The sequence below is a fragment of the Lutra lutra genome, chromosome 14 (genome assembly GCF_902655055.1).
Source record: "Lutra lutra chromosome 14, mLutLut1.2, whole genome shotgun sequence".
NCBI classification, from domain to species: Eukaryota; Metazoa; Chordata; class Mammalia; order Carnivora; family Mustelidae; genus Lutra; species Lutra lutra.
The window spans coordinates 33,890,993-33,908,073 of NC_062291.1; the positions used below are offsets into that span (position 1 = coordinate 33,890,993).

The following is a 17,081-nucleotide window of genomic DNA, read 5'->3' on the forward strand; positions in this document are numbered from 1 at the left end:
CCCAACGCGGGACTCGATCCCAGGACCCTGGGATCATGACCCGAGCTGAAGACAGAGGCTTTTTTTTTTTTTTAAAGATTTTATTTATTTATTTGACAGAGATCACAAGTAGGCAGAGAGGTAGGCAGAGAGAGAGGAGGAAGCAGGCTCTCTGCTGAGCAGAGAGCCCGATGTAGGGCTCGATCCCAGGACCCTGAGATCATGACCTGAACCGAAGGCAGAGGCTTTAACCCACTGAGCCACCCAGGCGCCCCGAAGACCTCAACTCTTAACATGACTTTCAGCAAATAAAAGAAAATGCTTTTTTTTATTTGTGATAAAGACTTGGCACTACCCACCCTGAAGTTTCAGGCACAGTAACCTTGCCGGGCTGAAGGCCACTCGGAGCACCTCACAGCACCATTTAGCAACACTGAGCGCCTGCTACGGGCGGAGCAGTCACACAGGCTGCAGGGAGACCACCGCAAACACGCACAGCATAAAATGCCAGGTTGCAGGGAGCGCTACGAAGACAAATGAAGCAAAGTCTCAAAGGAAAAACAAGACTACGGCACGATGGCATGGCCACTTAAGAGCAGTGCAGAATTCTGGTAAGGCAGCAAGTGAGAGGACAACTGAGCGGAGGGAGGAATCCACAGGGTTTACCTCAGGAGGAAAATGTTCCAGACAGGTGGAACACAGAATGCAAAGACTCTGAGCAACAACAGGGCACCAGAGGTTGGACGTGGGAGGAAGAGGGAGAACAGCACTGAAAGGCAGCTAAAAGCCAGATAACATGCACCCCCACAAGACAAACCTTGGGTTTTAATCCTTGTGAGCTAGGAGGCCATGTGACCCTCTGGTAGCAATGCCTACACTTAGAGGACAGCATCCCATCGCCCTGGTAAAGGAGCTTTTTTTTCTTTACTGTAGTAACTGTCATCACAAAGACTGACCAAAAGAACTTTCTATAGTATCTCCCTTCAATCTAATTTACGAAATTTCCCTTAAAGTAAATAATTTCTTTTCAAAAGGAGTTATCTGTCCAAATATAGCTAGGATTCAATTTTAAAATTTGGAAGTGTCTTCGGGATTCATTTCAGTTTTTCTGAAAAAGAAAGGTTCAATGAGGTTAACTAAATTGATAAATGCATACAATGAAATCCTCTGCAACTGTTTTTTTAAGAGCTGGGAGGTAGGAGGAGTTGGAAGACAGGACAACTAAATACAATGTGGTACTCTGGGCTGGATCCTGGAACAGAAACGTGAGATCAGTGGGAACACTGATAAAGGCCCCATCAAGTCTGCAGCATAGTTAACAACACTGTTCCGAAGTCCACTCCTTAATTTTGACAAATATACAGTGGATATGTAACATGTTAACAGTAGAGGAAGCTGGGTTCACCATACTATCTTTTTAATTTTTCTGTAAATCTAAAAATTATTCCAAAATTTAAAAGCTAGGTCTATCCATACTAGCATGAAGTGCCTCTAAGGCATAAATAAAAGAAGAATGCACACCTATTTATTCAAAGTATTTAAAGTCTAACAACATCAAAGGTTACTGATTAACTATATACCTACAAAACATTCAAGACAGGAATTCGGCAATTCCTAGTTAAAACAGAGTATGTATTCTCTACAGCTCAGCAATTCCCATTCCTAGGTATATCCCCTAGAAAAAAGTCTGTTCATGTGCACAAGAACATTTATAGAAGCGGGGCGCCTGGGTGGCTCAGTGGGTTAAAGCCTCTGCCTTCAGCTCAGGTCATGATCTCGGGGTCCTGAGATCGGGCCCCGCATCAGGCTCTCTGCTCAGCAGGGAGCCTGGTTCCTCCTCTCTCTCTCTCTCTCTGCCTGTCTCTCTGCCTACTTGTAATCTGTCAAATAAATAAATAAAATCTTTAAAAAAAAAAAAGAACATTTATAGAAGCAGTTTGAGAGAAAAACAAAACTAGAAATAATCTAAATGCCTAGCAACAATGTCATAAATGAAATACTTTACTACAGTGAGAATGAAAGATGTACACATTATTGACACCGATGAACCTCATTAGCCAAAAGAAAAAAATTAACCCAAGAATACACACAATATTTGCATAATGTTTAAAACAACACAATACCACCCATACTGTTGAAGGTCACATTTCCATGTTTGAGAGAAGAAAGGCCTGCAGGGGAATGATCAACAGCAAGCCCAGGGCGTGGTTATTTACAACAGGAGGAGGGGCTTCTTAGGTCCCGCTTCTTAACCAAGTATTGCATATACCGGTGCTCATTGCAATTATTCTCCCACTTCTTTTTGGAGGTCTACAATGTTTCACATGTGAAAAAAGACCAAGCCAGGCAATATGCCATCATCTGTGTAAAAAAAAAAGAGAGAAGAGAGAAATCCCACACACTGTCAATTATATGTTGCTCTGGAAGGCTCCCACAGGACCTAGTACCAGGCTGTCTTGGAAAGGTCCAAGGGGGCGGGGGGCAGTGTCAGTGCCTGGGTGGCTCAGTTGGTTAAGCAACTGCCGTCATCTCAGATTATGATCCTGGAGTCCCAGGATCCAGTCCCAAATCAGGCTCTCTCCTCGGAAGGGAGTCTGCTTCTCCCGCTGACCTCTCTCCTCTCATGCTTCCTCTCTCTCCCTCTCAAATAAATAAAATCTTCAAAAAAGAAAAAAAAGGTCTGGGGGACAGTGGTGGGAAGGAAACACACTTTTGCCCTAATTTTTACACTTTTGGACTTATTCATGGTGTGCAGCCATTATCTCAACAGTTCACCTCCTTTTCTGGATGGGGACCAGATGAGGGGACTTAAATAGCTGTCACGGTTAGACAGACCTAGAATAAGAACACTCAGATTACCCTGCCATGGCCCTGATCTGCCAGGCTCCTGAGAAAGGCTGATGTAGTTCTAAACCCAGTCTGGCTAACTCGAGTACAGACTCGCACCCCCTCTTAACTGCGGACTGCCTCTCCTGGTTGATTTTCCTGACCCAGTAATTACACACAGCACACACATTTGTAAGGCAATTTAATGGTTTTATTAAATTCAAGACCTTTGAAATGAATGAAGCCAAGGGATATCAAGAAATCAAGGGCAGAGGAGAGTCGCTTGTACAGGGACAACAAGGACACTGACAAATAGGACATGGTTTACTCGCGGTACAGCAGCCAATCTTACAGTACCTATCACCTATGCCCTTCTATAGAGCAAAATACTAAACCCTCATAGCAACCTTATTAGATTGGAATAATCAGTAACCCTATTTTGCAGATGAGAAAGGACAGTGTAACTTGGCCAGGGCATACAGCTATCAGCAACATGATAAAATTCTTTTCAGTTTCCTCTCAATCCCATTATAATTACAAATTGCAGAAGAAAACATGAAGTTTAGATTATTTTTCAGTACTCAAATTATTACCCAAGGACATAATTCTGGTTTTTTTTCTGAACTTCACAGAACAACAACAAAAAAGTAAAGCAACTAGTACTTCTGCAACAACCACATTCTTCATCCCAATCACTGTATTTTTCAACATCATTTTAAAATTATTTGGGGGGGGGGAGGCAGGGTAATATAATTAGTATTCTTTTCTGGCGATTTAAAGAAAATCCAGTCCTTCCTCGTGGCAGAACCAAACAGGAGCCAGAAAGCAGGGCTCTGAGCCTGGCATCCAGTAATCTAAAACACTCATGCTAGAAGACGGTCTCCAAAAGCTGTGGCACACACTTGCCCAAGTGACATGGTCTTGGCTTAGAGAGCTTTCCATGCCTTATTAGGCACTTTCCCCAGCCAGCAGCACCCTGTCCTTCCTCCCTCTTCCCCATCTAGTCAAGCTGCAGCCTGGCCATTCCAGTTTCACAAACCAAGAAAATGGAGGAACAACTTCTCCTTCCCCTGATCTAGAAAAATCCAGAACACTCAACTCAATATACTTCCACCGCAGAACCACTCATAGAGTCTTGGATTCAACTTGTCAAATGCAATTAAAGCACTTACCAAATCCTTGACTGGTTAATACAAACAAACCCTTCATGAATTACATTAATGCTTTCAGAATAAAACTGATTACTGGGGCGCCTGGGTGCCTCAGTCGTTAATCGGCTGCCTTTGGCTCAGGTCAAGATCCCAGGGTTCTGGGATCAAGCCCTGCATCAGGCTCCCTGCTTGGCGGGAAGCCTGCTTCTCCCTCTCCTACTCCCTTTGTGTTCCCCCTCTTGCTGTCACGCTGCCTGTCAAATAAATAAATAAAAATCTTAAAAAAAAAAAAAAAAGAATAAAACTGATTACAGATTGAAAATTGAGAAATGGTATTTATCCAGAAGTTCTGTCAATTGAGAACTGAAGTTTTGCTGCTATTCAGTAGGCTGCACCATTAAATCCATACATTGAATCATCGTAAAAATAAACTATCCAATGAATATATATGTATATATAATACATTCTAACATCCCGAGAGAGCCTACCTGCCTCAGGGTTGGGCACACACCGCCACTTGGTTAGCCACCACACAAGTGACAGTAACAGGGCACCTAAGCTCCCATGAGCACATACCACATCCCAGGCACATCCCAGGCTTTACACATATCACCTCGTTAACACTGGCCCTGCCTTTTTCTACGAGAGGAGCACCCAACAGTATGCCCTTACCATAGGATTCCATGTGCGAAAAGTTCAAAGACAGTTATTTTTACATCTGCGGTGCTGGAAGCTAATAAAGTGGTTTCCTTTGGGGCAAGTGTAACAGGGTAGTGAATGGGTGGGGCACAGGGGCTTCTGGACGCTGTTAATGCTCTCTATTCCTTGACCTTGGGGGCTGCTTACAGCGGTGATCTTCACTCTGTGATAATTCATCAAATTGTACATTTAAAATGTGCATGTTGTTGGTATGTAAATTACATACCAACACATATTACATACCAACATACGAAACCGAAAGCTAAGTGTTTTAAGAGTTTGTAAAAGCTAAGTGCTGACGGAAGACTAGGAAAAGAGCAAGCACTGTCAGAGACGTCCCAGGTTCTGATCCTGACTTCCCAGTAAATGGCTTATGATTTGGGAGAGTCACTTCTGGGGGCACATCAGCGTCTTCAACCCTTCTGAAGAGGTTAGATTAGATGCTCTCCAATTTTCTCAGTATACCATTACTTTCCTTTCTTTACAGGTGGGGGAAAGGGAGGCACCACAGGATAAATAAAAACTCAAAACCAAGTGTCTCTATAATCATCAGGACATCATCAAAATTGCCAAGTGGGCACCTGGGTGGCTCAGTCAGTTAAGCAACTGCCTTCGGCTCGGGTTGTGATTCCAGGGTCCTGGAATAGAGGACCCCGTCGGGCTCCTTGCTCAGCAGAGAGCCTACTTCTCCCTCTGCCTGCCCGCCCCCCTGCTTGTGCTTGCTCTTTCTCTCCACTCCCGTGTCAAATAAATAAATAAAATCTTTAGATAAAATAATAATTAAAACACACACACACGAAAGCCTCTCCAGGTTCAGGAGAACATTCTGTGCTATAGTAGTGCCATGTAACAATGGCAAGTTCAAAACACCTCTCTGAGAGCAGAGGATGGCTGCGGTCACTATGCACCTTCACTAACAAACTCAGTATCATTAGAAACTTATAACCTTGGGATAAACCCCAAGGCCGGGCAGCAAGGTTAGAACAAGGCCTACAATTTTAACATACTCTCATTTACTGAAGTGTTCAGGAAAGGAAGAGGGTCTCTTGGTTAACCAAATATTTTGGTTAACCATATTCCCAAGTATACCAGTAAAGGATTATACACCTCAAAAGAAACAAGTCCCCTTCCGGGTAATTTGAATGATTCAGAATTCCTAAAAGTCTTGTGAGGAGTGATTCACTGCCAGTAGGAACAACTGTTTGATACAGAACAAAAAACTGTTCTCAACCAGTGCAGAATAAAATTTAGAGACTAGTATTAGTTTATCCTACAGACTATGAAACAGCAAGTAGTATTAACCCGGTGAGAAATACTTCCTTCACTGACTATAAAATCGAAAATCCTTATAAACAGATCACCTTTCACGGCTTACAAGTAAAATAAGTTTAAGAGCGTGGTTTAGGGACGCCTGGATGGCTCAGTTGGTTAAGCGTCCGCCTTCGGCTCAGGTCATGATCCCAGGGTCCTGGGATCGAATTTCACATCAGGAATCCCTGCTCAGCCGGGAGCCTGCTTCTCCCTCTGCTTGTGCTCTCTCTCTCTGACAAATAAATAAATAAAATCTTAAAAAAAAAAAAAAGTGTGGTTTACGGTCAAGACATTCTTGGGAGGTACTCTAACATCAGAAAAACATTCTTAAATCTATTTCATCTGTAAGTAGCCTTTATCTTTGGTTTTCCATTGATTCCACCATCCACTTTATTACTGTTTATCAAAATCTTAATAGCTGCATGACAGAATGGAAGCTATCCCCTAATTACAGTTAGCCAGAGAAACAGAACATGAGGCTGGCCCTAAAGATCAGGTTTATTTACTCTCTGTAAGCTATAACACCTGGGGGAAAAAAAAACAAAAAACAAAAAACCCAGCCTTGGAATCCTCTCCCTACAAAAATTAAAATCTGGTCCCACAACTATCAAACGATAGAAGTTTGGTAAGTACTCAACCTCACTCATTTTCCTTTACCATGATGATTTAAAAGAGCTCAAGATGTGAAAGCATGATTTGGGGGCACAGTAACTGAGAAAGGTCAGAGTAACATGGGGAATGCAGAACGGATCCTTCTAATTCCAGGAGGGCAATGAGCCGGTTCCCAAGTGTTGCCTTCACAGCCTGCAACGATTTTAATAACCACCAGTACTATTTCAGGGCCACAAACAAATGTAAGAATACTCCTGTGCACAGACAGCTTCTCATGTGCTTACATTTTCCCCCAAGATAAAGGCAGCTGCTAAAACCGGCCAGCGGCTGCGCGAGACCTTTTAAAGGAGATGAAACGTGAACTGCATTGCCAAAGCACCCACACAAAAGCCCGTAGCATCTTCAAGATAATAAGATCAAAAGTGAATACATAGGTAAAGATAAACATCAACAGAAGACATACTTATGCGCTTCCTGCAACTTCAACATTCTTAAAAACTAGGACAACTGAGGCCAAGGACTAAAATGTGGCCCGCTGGAGGGGGCTCTAGTCCATCTGGATCACGTGCGCCCAGCCCAAGCACAGAACAGGTGCAGGAGGGGTCACTATACAGGCCCACCCCCCGTAGCTGTGGGGAGGCCCCGGGCAGCACCAAATCGGTCCCTGAAGGACATGCTACTCCAGTCCCGCCCTCCTAGCCCACTCGCCCCGACCCCAGCCCTGAGCGGCCGGCCTGGGGCACTCAAGACAGCCAGGCACCCCGCCTCCTCCCACAGCCCCTCCGCCGCCCAGCAGGTATCGATGCTGCGCATGCGCCTGCGCACTGAGAGCCCCTCGTCAACCTCTACCGGGAGCTGGGCGGCGAGGCCCCGGACGGTCCATCGGGGTCGGGTGGGCCGCGTTCTGCGCGGAACCCCTTCCCTAGACGCAAGGCGGGGGGGGGGGTCTTAGGGCTTACCCGCGCCCAGAAGGCTGGCCAGGAGAAGGAGAGTGTACATGGCGACGCCCGACTCCGCAGTCGCAATGCAGAGCGTCAGCTGATCGTCTGCGGCTATAAATCTGCCCCGCCCCGAAGCCGTGCACCGCGCATGCGCAAGCTCCGCCCCGGCCAGGCAGGCCTGAGCTCTCCCCGCAGCCTGACTCAGCGCCGCGCAGGGCGCCTGCGCGACTGGAGGCGGAGCGCTGGGAGGAGGTCGGGACGGGGGATGGGAGGAGGACGGGAGGGGGAAGAACTTGTGGTGGAAGGGGGAGGGTCGTCCAAAAAGAAAGCTAGTAATTGAATAGGTCAACATTAGAGATTTTAATATGCATAAATATCTTTTTTTGTATAAATATCTTTGAAGCCTCACATTTTTTTTCTATGAGCTACCATTTTCTGTTACAGAAATTATATAGAAATAATATTCTGTTATTATTTCTGTTCCATTTTTCAGGTGAGAAGCCAAGCTTAGAAAGGTTAACGACTTTGAGTTCTCAAGGACGTTAGTCAAACTCACCAACCCGCCCACATTGTCTCCTATATGAGGTTTATATATTCACCTAGCTAGGGCCGGCATGTAGCTTCACCCTGGGCCCTGCTTTTCCCTGTAAACATTTCATATCCACAATCGCTTCTCCTCATGACCCACAGACAAGGTTTCGGTATTAAATACAGTCCCTCCCGACGTCCTACCAGGGTTTGTCCTGGGGTTGGACAAAGTGAAGGGTAAGATGGGAAAGAGTAAGAAGTGCCTCAGCCATTAGAGAAGTGAAGCCGGAATTTGAGAACCTGGCTGTGCACCAGCCAGAGACCTTGTTGCAGGCAGAAGTGGCCCCACACGGTGCAGCCCTCAACCTCCATCTCATTCCAGAATAAGAAAGGCCCAGGTGGCCCACACAAAACCTCTTGCCCTCTGCCTGTGGCTGACCCAGTCTGGCTCTGAGCAGAGGTCTGACCTCACTCCTGCCCCTTCCCTAGGGGAGGTACCTCCTAGCCCAATTGGAAGATAGGAGGGAAATCTCAGCCTATGAGGGCAGGTCCTTAAAGGTCAGTTAGTCCCATTCCTTCATTATACCAAAGGGGAAGTTGGGACCAGGAGAGGGAAAGACATTTATCCAAGGTCAGGCCTGACCAAAGAGGGGCAAACCCAAGGTCCCATCTGCCCCCAACCATGTGTACTCCTTTAGGAACTGGAACCAGCCACAGATAGGTCTCAGAGCCTTTGGTTCACCTCCTCCACCACCACCCCCACACTGTGGTTCTTACTTCCCACTGAGGAGCTGACAGAGAAGTGTGCACCACAGTGGGTGACGGGGAAGTGGGCGACACGAGAGGGCTGAGTAAAGTTGGAGCAGGATCTGGTCTAAACTGGGGCCTCACTGGTTGGCCTCAGTGGCCAGATAGCTGCATTGCTGCCCCGGTTGCAGGCTTTCTAGATCCAGGCACAAGCACAGGGCCAATCACCCCAACAGCCAGATAAATGCAGGGAAGGTGGGGCTCTAGGTGTGTGCCATACAGAAATGACAAGAGTCCATGCCAAAAGGAAGATTAGTGACCTTCTGATAATATGCTATCACTTTGGTGGAGTTACTGAGCTCTCAAAGCTGTTTAATGACAGAGTGAACAAACCACAACTCTTTTTTAATACCCCCTTTCTCATAACCAGAGGGATAAGTCAATGTTTTTGAGATGCACTTTTGCGACCTTCATTTTCATACCTGGAACACAAAAATATGATCCTGCATTCATCTCCCTCCCTCCAAGAACTTGGATGAATTGAAATGAAGAATATAAAAAACAGTTAGTGGATGATTGTCACTTTTTACCAAGTCAGTAGATGTTTAAATCTCTTACAATACCTTCTTAGCCATCTGAGCAGAGGCAGCAAAGAGCTATGAGACTATCTGTACCCTTTGACCGTATAATACCATTCCTAGCTATATACCCCCCAGGGTATTAATAAAGAGTGGAGATGTCTTATCCAAAGTGGTCAAAGAAGGACCCTTTATAACAGTGGATACTGGAAAGACCCCAAATGCTGACAATGATGGCTAACTAAGGAAACTGGCCTGGACAAAACACTGATACGCAAGGTGCCTTTGAAACATGAGATAGAAGGAGCAAGTGCTGGTATGCAACAGGCCTGGGAGGGAAGTGGGTTCCAGCAAAATACAGGCAGAGCAAGGCCCAAGCCCCACTGTCCACTTCAAGCCCTGGAACTGTCTTCCCAGAGGGGAATGCGGGTGAGGGAACTGCAGGTTCCCCCAGTTCAGGCGTGCGCGGGGGCAGCGGAGCCCTCCTACCCTGTCTCCCTTCAAAGTACTGGGACTCTTGGTGAGGACAGGAACAGAGAATTAGAGGTGGGAAGAGGGCCTGCTGACTTGCATTAACTCATCCAAGTCAGGAGGCCCTCATTTCGTTCATTACAATGGCCACGTGTTACTTGATACTTTTTAAAGAAAAAGATTCCAGGAAAATTTTAAAGAGAAAAGAAAATCCCCATCATTTCCTCCCTCCTGTGAGCTCAACTTCTCAGGAAACTGAAAAAGTAATGTGAGCCATACTGGAAATCCCAGCACCAATCCTGATGGTTTTCCCAGTTCTGGGTCCCAATTCCCCAAGAGGCCCCACTTTTAGTGCCTGAGATCTCTTGAGACCCCCATCCAGATCCACTTGGATTCCACTTTCAGCCCCAGAGGGCTTCCATCTGCTACTGTTTCTATACCTGAAAGCATCCATGGCCAAGACAGAAGATTTAACAGAGGCATCTACCGTGAAGGCCTCTTGGGCCACCACCTCGGTGTCTCAAACGATGAAGTCAGGCTCCTCTCCCTTCAGCATTTCCCTCATCGGGACCTCCAGCCTTCAGTCTCCCTGCCTGCTTTTGCTTTTCTGCCTACTCTGAACCCCTCAGGCAGCCACTCAAATAACAGCCTTTCCCAAGGACCCGTCTCCCCATCACACTTCAGTCACTCACCCACCAATTCCCAGCCTCTGATTTCTTCTCTTCTATCCCCACCTGAGATACCGGCTGGAGAATCAACCATCCCAGCTAGGCTCCCCAAGCCCTCTGTGCTACTGGATACCTGTGGAGCCCTCCCATGCAGTCAAGTCTGTTATTGTCTCCTAGTATCCTTCAGCTCTTTTTCCTGGATTTAGATAGTTAGTAGTCAACTCTCCCCCACTCCACACGCCCATTTCTGGCTAGGTACATGGCCACCCAGAATAAAGACTACATTTCCCAACCTCCCTTACAAACATAGGCCCTGATTCTGGCCAATGTGATAAAAGCACAAGTGCCCATTTTGGGAACTCTAAGTACTGCTCTTGAAGAGACACATCCAGTGTAAATATTTAACAACAGATACGCCAGGACACTGGCCAGAGTGCTGGGGGAATGCCATGGAAGGTCCCAACTGAGCCAGAGGATGAGTTGGGGGGATGGGGAGGTGGCATCAGGGAGTCATCAGCTATTACCAGCTGGTGGAGAATTATTCCAATAATTTCACTACTGAAAAAGCTCTACTGATTTGTACCATTTAAACGCCAGCCCTGGCTACAAATGCCCTTCTTCACGTTACCTGGATTGCAGACATGATGGATCAATCATGGACCACGAGGTAGAAGCCTCGTTAAGGATGACAAAGCAACAAGATAAGAGCCTCGATCCTTGGTGATTACATCTGCTCCATGTGTCCACCTCCACACTTTATTCATGTAAACACACCCATATCTTTTTTTTTTAAGATTTTATTTATTCATTTGACAGACAGAGATCACAAGCAGGCAGAGAGACAGGCAGAGAGAGAGGAAGGGAAGCAAGCTCCCTGCTGAGCAGAGAGTCCAATGCGGGGCTCGATCCCAGGACCCTGAGATCATGACCAGAGCTGAAGGCAGAGGTTTAACCCACTGAGCCACCCAGGCACCCCCTTGTTAAATATTTTTAATGTCACCCCTCTAGCACTCTGCTCCGTCAAGTACGCTTTCCTTTTTTGTATCTTCAGTCTCCCGCCTCGCCGCTGACTCTTCCTCCTCGGATTACAAGTATACCCAAGGCTCTCCCATCCAAAAGAGGTCTTTCCTGGCTGCTGATTTTCACTTCAGCTCTGTGCTTTTTCTCACCTCCCCTCTGCTACTCTACCGGTCACCCACACTCACCATCTCTCCCTCCAGACTAACTCTAACCCAGCCCAGCCCTCCCCGAGTGGCTTTCTGAAAGCGGAAGGTAAATTCCTTCTTGGAAGGTCCCCCATCTCATTCCATTTGGCCTCTGACACTGTTGGTCTGTTTCTCCTTCCTGCAACTCCCCACTTGGTGTCAGTGACACCGCCCCACCCCTCAGAGATGCTGAACATCCAGTCCATAGTCCCCATGCCCACTTAATTTTTTTTTTAAGATTTTATTTATTTGAGAGAGAGGAGAGAGAGAGAGTGAGCACAAGAAGGCAGAGTGGCAGAGGGAGAGGGAGAAGCAGACTCCCTGCTGAGCAGGGAGCTGGATGCAGGGCTAGATCCCAGGACCCTGGGGCATGACCTGAGCAGATGCTTCACTGATGGAGCCACGCAGGTGCCCCCCGCCACCATGACCACTTCTTCACCATGGAAGAATCACTACTAGAACGTGACCTCCAAAGCCTTCTCAACTCAGTACTCCAGCTGTCTTTCCCAGCTATTTGCCATCTTTCACAGGTGGGGTCCCCTGGGAAACACGTTCTGACACTGAGATGTGGGGGTGGAAGTTTCAGGATGGCACTTCTGAGGCAGCGAGGGCAGCAAGCCGGGGCGGAGGGGAAATCGAAGTGCCGTGAATTTGCAACAGAGTCCTCAGCTTACACCATGTTGAATTGTCCTCAACTGAAGCAACATAATACTGTCCCCCGGGGGGAAGGGTGACCTTGAGCCAGGAGGTCTGTTTGGCTGAGGGTGATTCCTGAAGAGAGGCTATAGTGAACTGAATAATAACCACCCCCAAATTCATACATTGAAATACTGAAGCCTAACCCCATACGGCTGTATTTGGAACTGGGGCCTCAAAGGAAGTAATTAAGTTTAATAGGGTCGTAAGGGTGGGGCCCCGATCCTATAGGATTATTGTCCTTGTAAGAAGAGACATCAGAGAGCTTGCTCTCTGCACCCCTACCCCCACTCTCCCTTGCACGCACTGAGGAACGACCATGTGAGGAGATAATGAGAAGGCAGGAGGAGAGCTCCCCCAGAAATCATATTAGCAGAAACCTAGATCTTGGACTTCCAGCTTCCAGAACAGTAAGCAAATTAATGTCTGCTGTTTAAGACCCCCAGGCTGTGGCGTTTTGTTACGGCAGCCTGAGCAGACTGAGGTAAGTGCACAGCAGGCAGCCCTCCAGGCGGCAGAGAGCTGACTTCCTTGGTCCTGAAAGGGAGAGCGGGATGTACACTGCACCACTATTCCATCCCTGCTGTCAGATACATCCCTCCTCCTCCGCTGACATTTCCTTTCAGAACGCAAGGCGTTGGCCTTACCCCATCTCAGCAGTCTCATTCCCTCCACCTCCCTCCAGCCCGTGGGTCCAGCCACTCTGCCCCACTCTTTCACGGCGTGGCAGCCTAAATAAGCCAGGCAGTTTCACAACTCTGTGGCCCTTCCCTACCTCAAATAGTTTACCCCAGTGAACTTTCATTTAACCTTCATAACCCAGTTAAAATGATACTCACAAAGGAAAGCCTTTCCTATGGTTTAGGAGACGGTCAAGACGCCCTTCCTGACAGCTCCCACTGTACTCTGCTTGCTTGTGGAATAGCTGTCTTCCGGGTGTTCAAGCAATATCCTTATGGAACGCCTAGCATTTACCAAGCACTGTCCTAGAGGCTGAGGGCACTGAATGGAAAGGCCTCCCAGGGGGCGCAATGTTACCTTTCCCCCCTCTGGGGAAGCTAGGATCACATTGGGAACCGTGAGGCCCTGCTACCCTCTGGGCTTGGGCCCAGCGCAGTCCCAGGCAGCCAGTCTATTCTGGAGGCCAGCATGCCCCCAGGACATGGCCAGGTCCCAGAACTCTGCCCACAGGTGTCTTTGTGGTGCCCTGGTCATGGCTGAGCCAATCAGAGGCTCTCTTGGGGAGCTCAGACAAGGGCTGCTAAGAGCTGGTGCTGGTGAGTCAGCAGTGGGCAGCAGAGCCCATGGGGAGTGCTGAGTCACGGGGAAGAAAAATCTGCAAATCTGTAAGGTCACAGCCTTTGGAGAATCTGCTGAGAGCCGTGAACACTCAAACAAAAAACGCTCAGACACAACATTTCGCACTGTTTTCAGGAGGTTCTCAGGCCTCTGCCATCCATCTGTGAATACAGAATGAGACCTTTAGTAAACCCAAAGGGAGGAAGTGACTTCGCCAGTCACATGGCTGGGAAATAACAGAACTGGGACAAGATGCTGTTCTCTGGAATTCCAGCCCTCTCAATTTTCCAGCTTAATCTCTCCATCCTGAGCACCCACGGACACCTCCCTTTTATTTCAAGGACCAGCTGCATTCCATCTCCAGGGATGTTCCCTGCCCCCGCTAGCCTTGCGCATCTTCTTCCTCCTTCAGCTTCTAAAGCACCCTTGGCCCCTGCTCTGGGCCAGGCTACAAGGATGAGATTAGACTGAGTTGTTTCTGAACCTGAAAGGGAAAGGGAGAACTGGGCTATTATCAAATTGACTACAATCGCTTATCTTTAAAAAAGTAAAGCTTCTTAAGGTGCCTGGGTGGCATGGTTGGTCGAGCATCAGACTCTTGGTTTAGGCTCAGGTCATGCATGATCTCAGAGTCATGGGATCCAGCCCCGTGCTCAGTGCTGAGTCTGCTTAAGACTCTCTCTTGCCCCTCCGCCCTGACTGTACTACTACTCTCTGTTTCTCTAAAATAAATAAATTAACCTAAAAAAAAAGAAAGAAAGAAAGCTTCTTAAGGAACTTGGAATTTAGCCCAGGGAGGGAGAGAAGAATCAAAAAGACAAACTAGCATTAAATAATAATATCAGTAACAGCAACTGGATTAATTGATCGCCTATTGTACATCAGGCTCTCCACTGCTCACTCTACATATGGGATCTCAAATCTTTAAATCACGACTGAATTGTGCCCATTTTACAGATAGAGAAACTGAGTCCAGGAGGCTGACTTGCCTAGGATATCCCTGATCCCGGCAGAACCAGGATTCAAGCCCAGGAAAGTTTGGGGCTGACGTCTATGCCATACTGCTTCCACTGAGAACACCCAGAATTACCCCAATGCCTTGGCTGGACACTCACGTTCATGTCCAGGGCAGCAGAGCTGTCAGGGCCTGATGCCATCAAACAATTGCCCTCCCATGTTCAGGTGCCACACGCCCCGGGCAGACTCTGTAACTTGCTGGACCAGCCTGATGGCAGAGGAGAATGTGCTGCTGGGCCAGGCAGGTGATCACATTCAGGTCGCAGGGCTATTTCTCAAGGTGAAGACTGTTGGTCTGGTTTGTGCGTCACACTCATGCGTTTGTTCATGAGCCTCTTCAACTCCGGGCCCTGAAAATATTAAACTTTCACTTGACCGGCTGGACCAGGACCCTCGGACCACCATCACTTCAAGACGGGGACACTGTGCGGCCAGTTGGAAAAAGCTGTGCCCACAGAAGGAATCCTTGGGACTCTGGGAGGCTTAAGCTTGTTTCAAGGTCAAATTTGCCTCTTCAACCACAAATTCAACAAATCCATGTTCACAGCCAGGAACTGAATATATGACAGCACAGATGTCTTTCTGTCTTCAGGGCTGGCAATCTGGGTAGAGATTCCGAAGGGTGAACACCCGCTTTTTCTGGGAGGAGACAATGGCTGGCAATTTCTGAGCAATTTCTTCTCCCCTCCTCTCCACGGAGGATTACATCACTCACTTATGTAGAATGAGCTGTAATGACCCTTAAATTTGAGACCCAAGGGACGCCTGGGTGGCTCAGTTGGTTAAACGTCTGCCTTCAGCTTAGTTCATGATCTCGGGGTCCTGGGATCGAGCCCGGCGTCAGGCTCCCTGCTCAGCAATGAGTGTGCTTCTCCCCCTCCCTCTGCCCGCCACTCCCCCTGCTTGTCCTCTTTCTCTAACAAATAAATAAAATCTTTTTAAAACATTTTTTAAAAAATAAGTAAACTTGAGACCTGAATCCTTCACCAATGGGATCGCCATGCAGTGCCTGACTCCTTCAGAGGCTCTCCAAGGTCAGTTCTGAAGAGGTTAGTTCATATATATATATACACATATATATATGTATATATATATATATATTTATATATTGTAACCCACAAAAGGGAGACCTAAGTCACAAATTGAAACCTAAATCAGCCTGCACTTATGGGAAACACCTGTTAGGGAAACATACCACTCACGGGCCTCCAGCTCCACTTTAGCTAGCTTTCTTTATCGTAGGAAACAGGATCTGCCAGGTTGAGAGAGAAATCCCAAACTCTCAGCCAATCATACCCTGATTCCGCTCTATCCCTTTTAAAGCTAGAAAACCGGCTCTTGCCCCAAATCCCTCCACAAGGGTGCTGTGCTGCTTGGAAGGCACCGCACTTGCCCAATCCGTGGAACCATTTTCTCTTGAATAAAGGACGTCGGGCTCATTATTAAATTGTTTCAGTTTTGTCATTGCAGGTTCTCAACAGGCCCCCACCCTGGCCTTTGAGGGGGCTCTAGCCCCTCCCTGGAGCTGGCAGCAGGACTTCAATTGGGCAGGCTTCCCCTTCAAAGCCTTGTCACACAAAACTAGAGCAACAGTAGAAACGTTAGTGGCGACTGGGCAGGTGGGGGGTGGGGGGAGCTCAGAGGATTTGGAGGGTGTGAAATTATTCTATACGATACTGTAATGGTGGATATGTGACATCCTGCGTTTGTTAAAAGGGCACCACAGAGAGTGAACCCTGATGTAAACTGTGGGCTTCCGTTAATAATAGTGTATCCATATTTGTTCATTCATTGTAACGAAAGTACCACACTAATGCTAGACAGTAGCAATGGGGAAAATGGAAGGGGAGGGAAGAGGCATATGGGAACTCTATTATCTGCTCAAGTTTCTATAATCCTCCAACTGTTCTAAAAAAATGGAGTCTACTAATTTTTTTAAAAGATTTTATTTATTTATTTGACAGAGAGAGAGAGATCACAAGTAGGCAGAGAGGCAGGCGGGGGGGAGCAGGCTCCCTGCTGAGCAGAGAGCCCAATGCGGCCGCTTAACCCACTGAGCCACCCAGGCACCCCTACTGATTTGTTTTTAAGACTTTTTAATGTAGGGCGCCTCAGTGGCTCAGTCTTTTAAGTGTCTGCCTTTGGCTCAGGTTGTGATCCCAGGGTTCTGGGATTGAGCCCTGCATCGGGCTCCCTGCTCATCGGGAAGCCTGCTTCTCCCTCTTCCTCTCCTCTGGCTTGTGTTCCCTCTCTCCCTGTCTCTCTGTCAAATAAATAAATAAAATCTTTAAAAAAAAAAAGATGACTTTTTAATGTGTTTTTTAAAAAGATTTTATTTATTTATTTGAGAGAG

At 47.2% G+C, this 17,081-nt stretch overlaps 1 protein-coding gene across 3 annotated transcripts in view; it reads right to left on the reverse strand.

The window, feature by feature from the left end:
- The window catches only part of PSAP (prosaposin), a 32,873-nt gene extending 25,196 nt beyond the window's left edge, over positions 1-7,677 (reverse strand). For all 3 annotated transcript variants that reach the window (XM_047702763.1, XM_047702762.1, XM_047702761.1), the window contains exon 1: positions 7,538-7,677. In XM_047702763.1, the coding sequence (XP_047558719.1) occupies positions 7,538-7,577 (40 nt within the window). In that variant the 5' untranslated portion in view covers positions 7,578-7,677. The remainder of the gene's footprint in view (positions 1-7,537) is intronic.
- Positions 7,678-17,081: the final 9,404 nt, after the last annotated feature.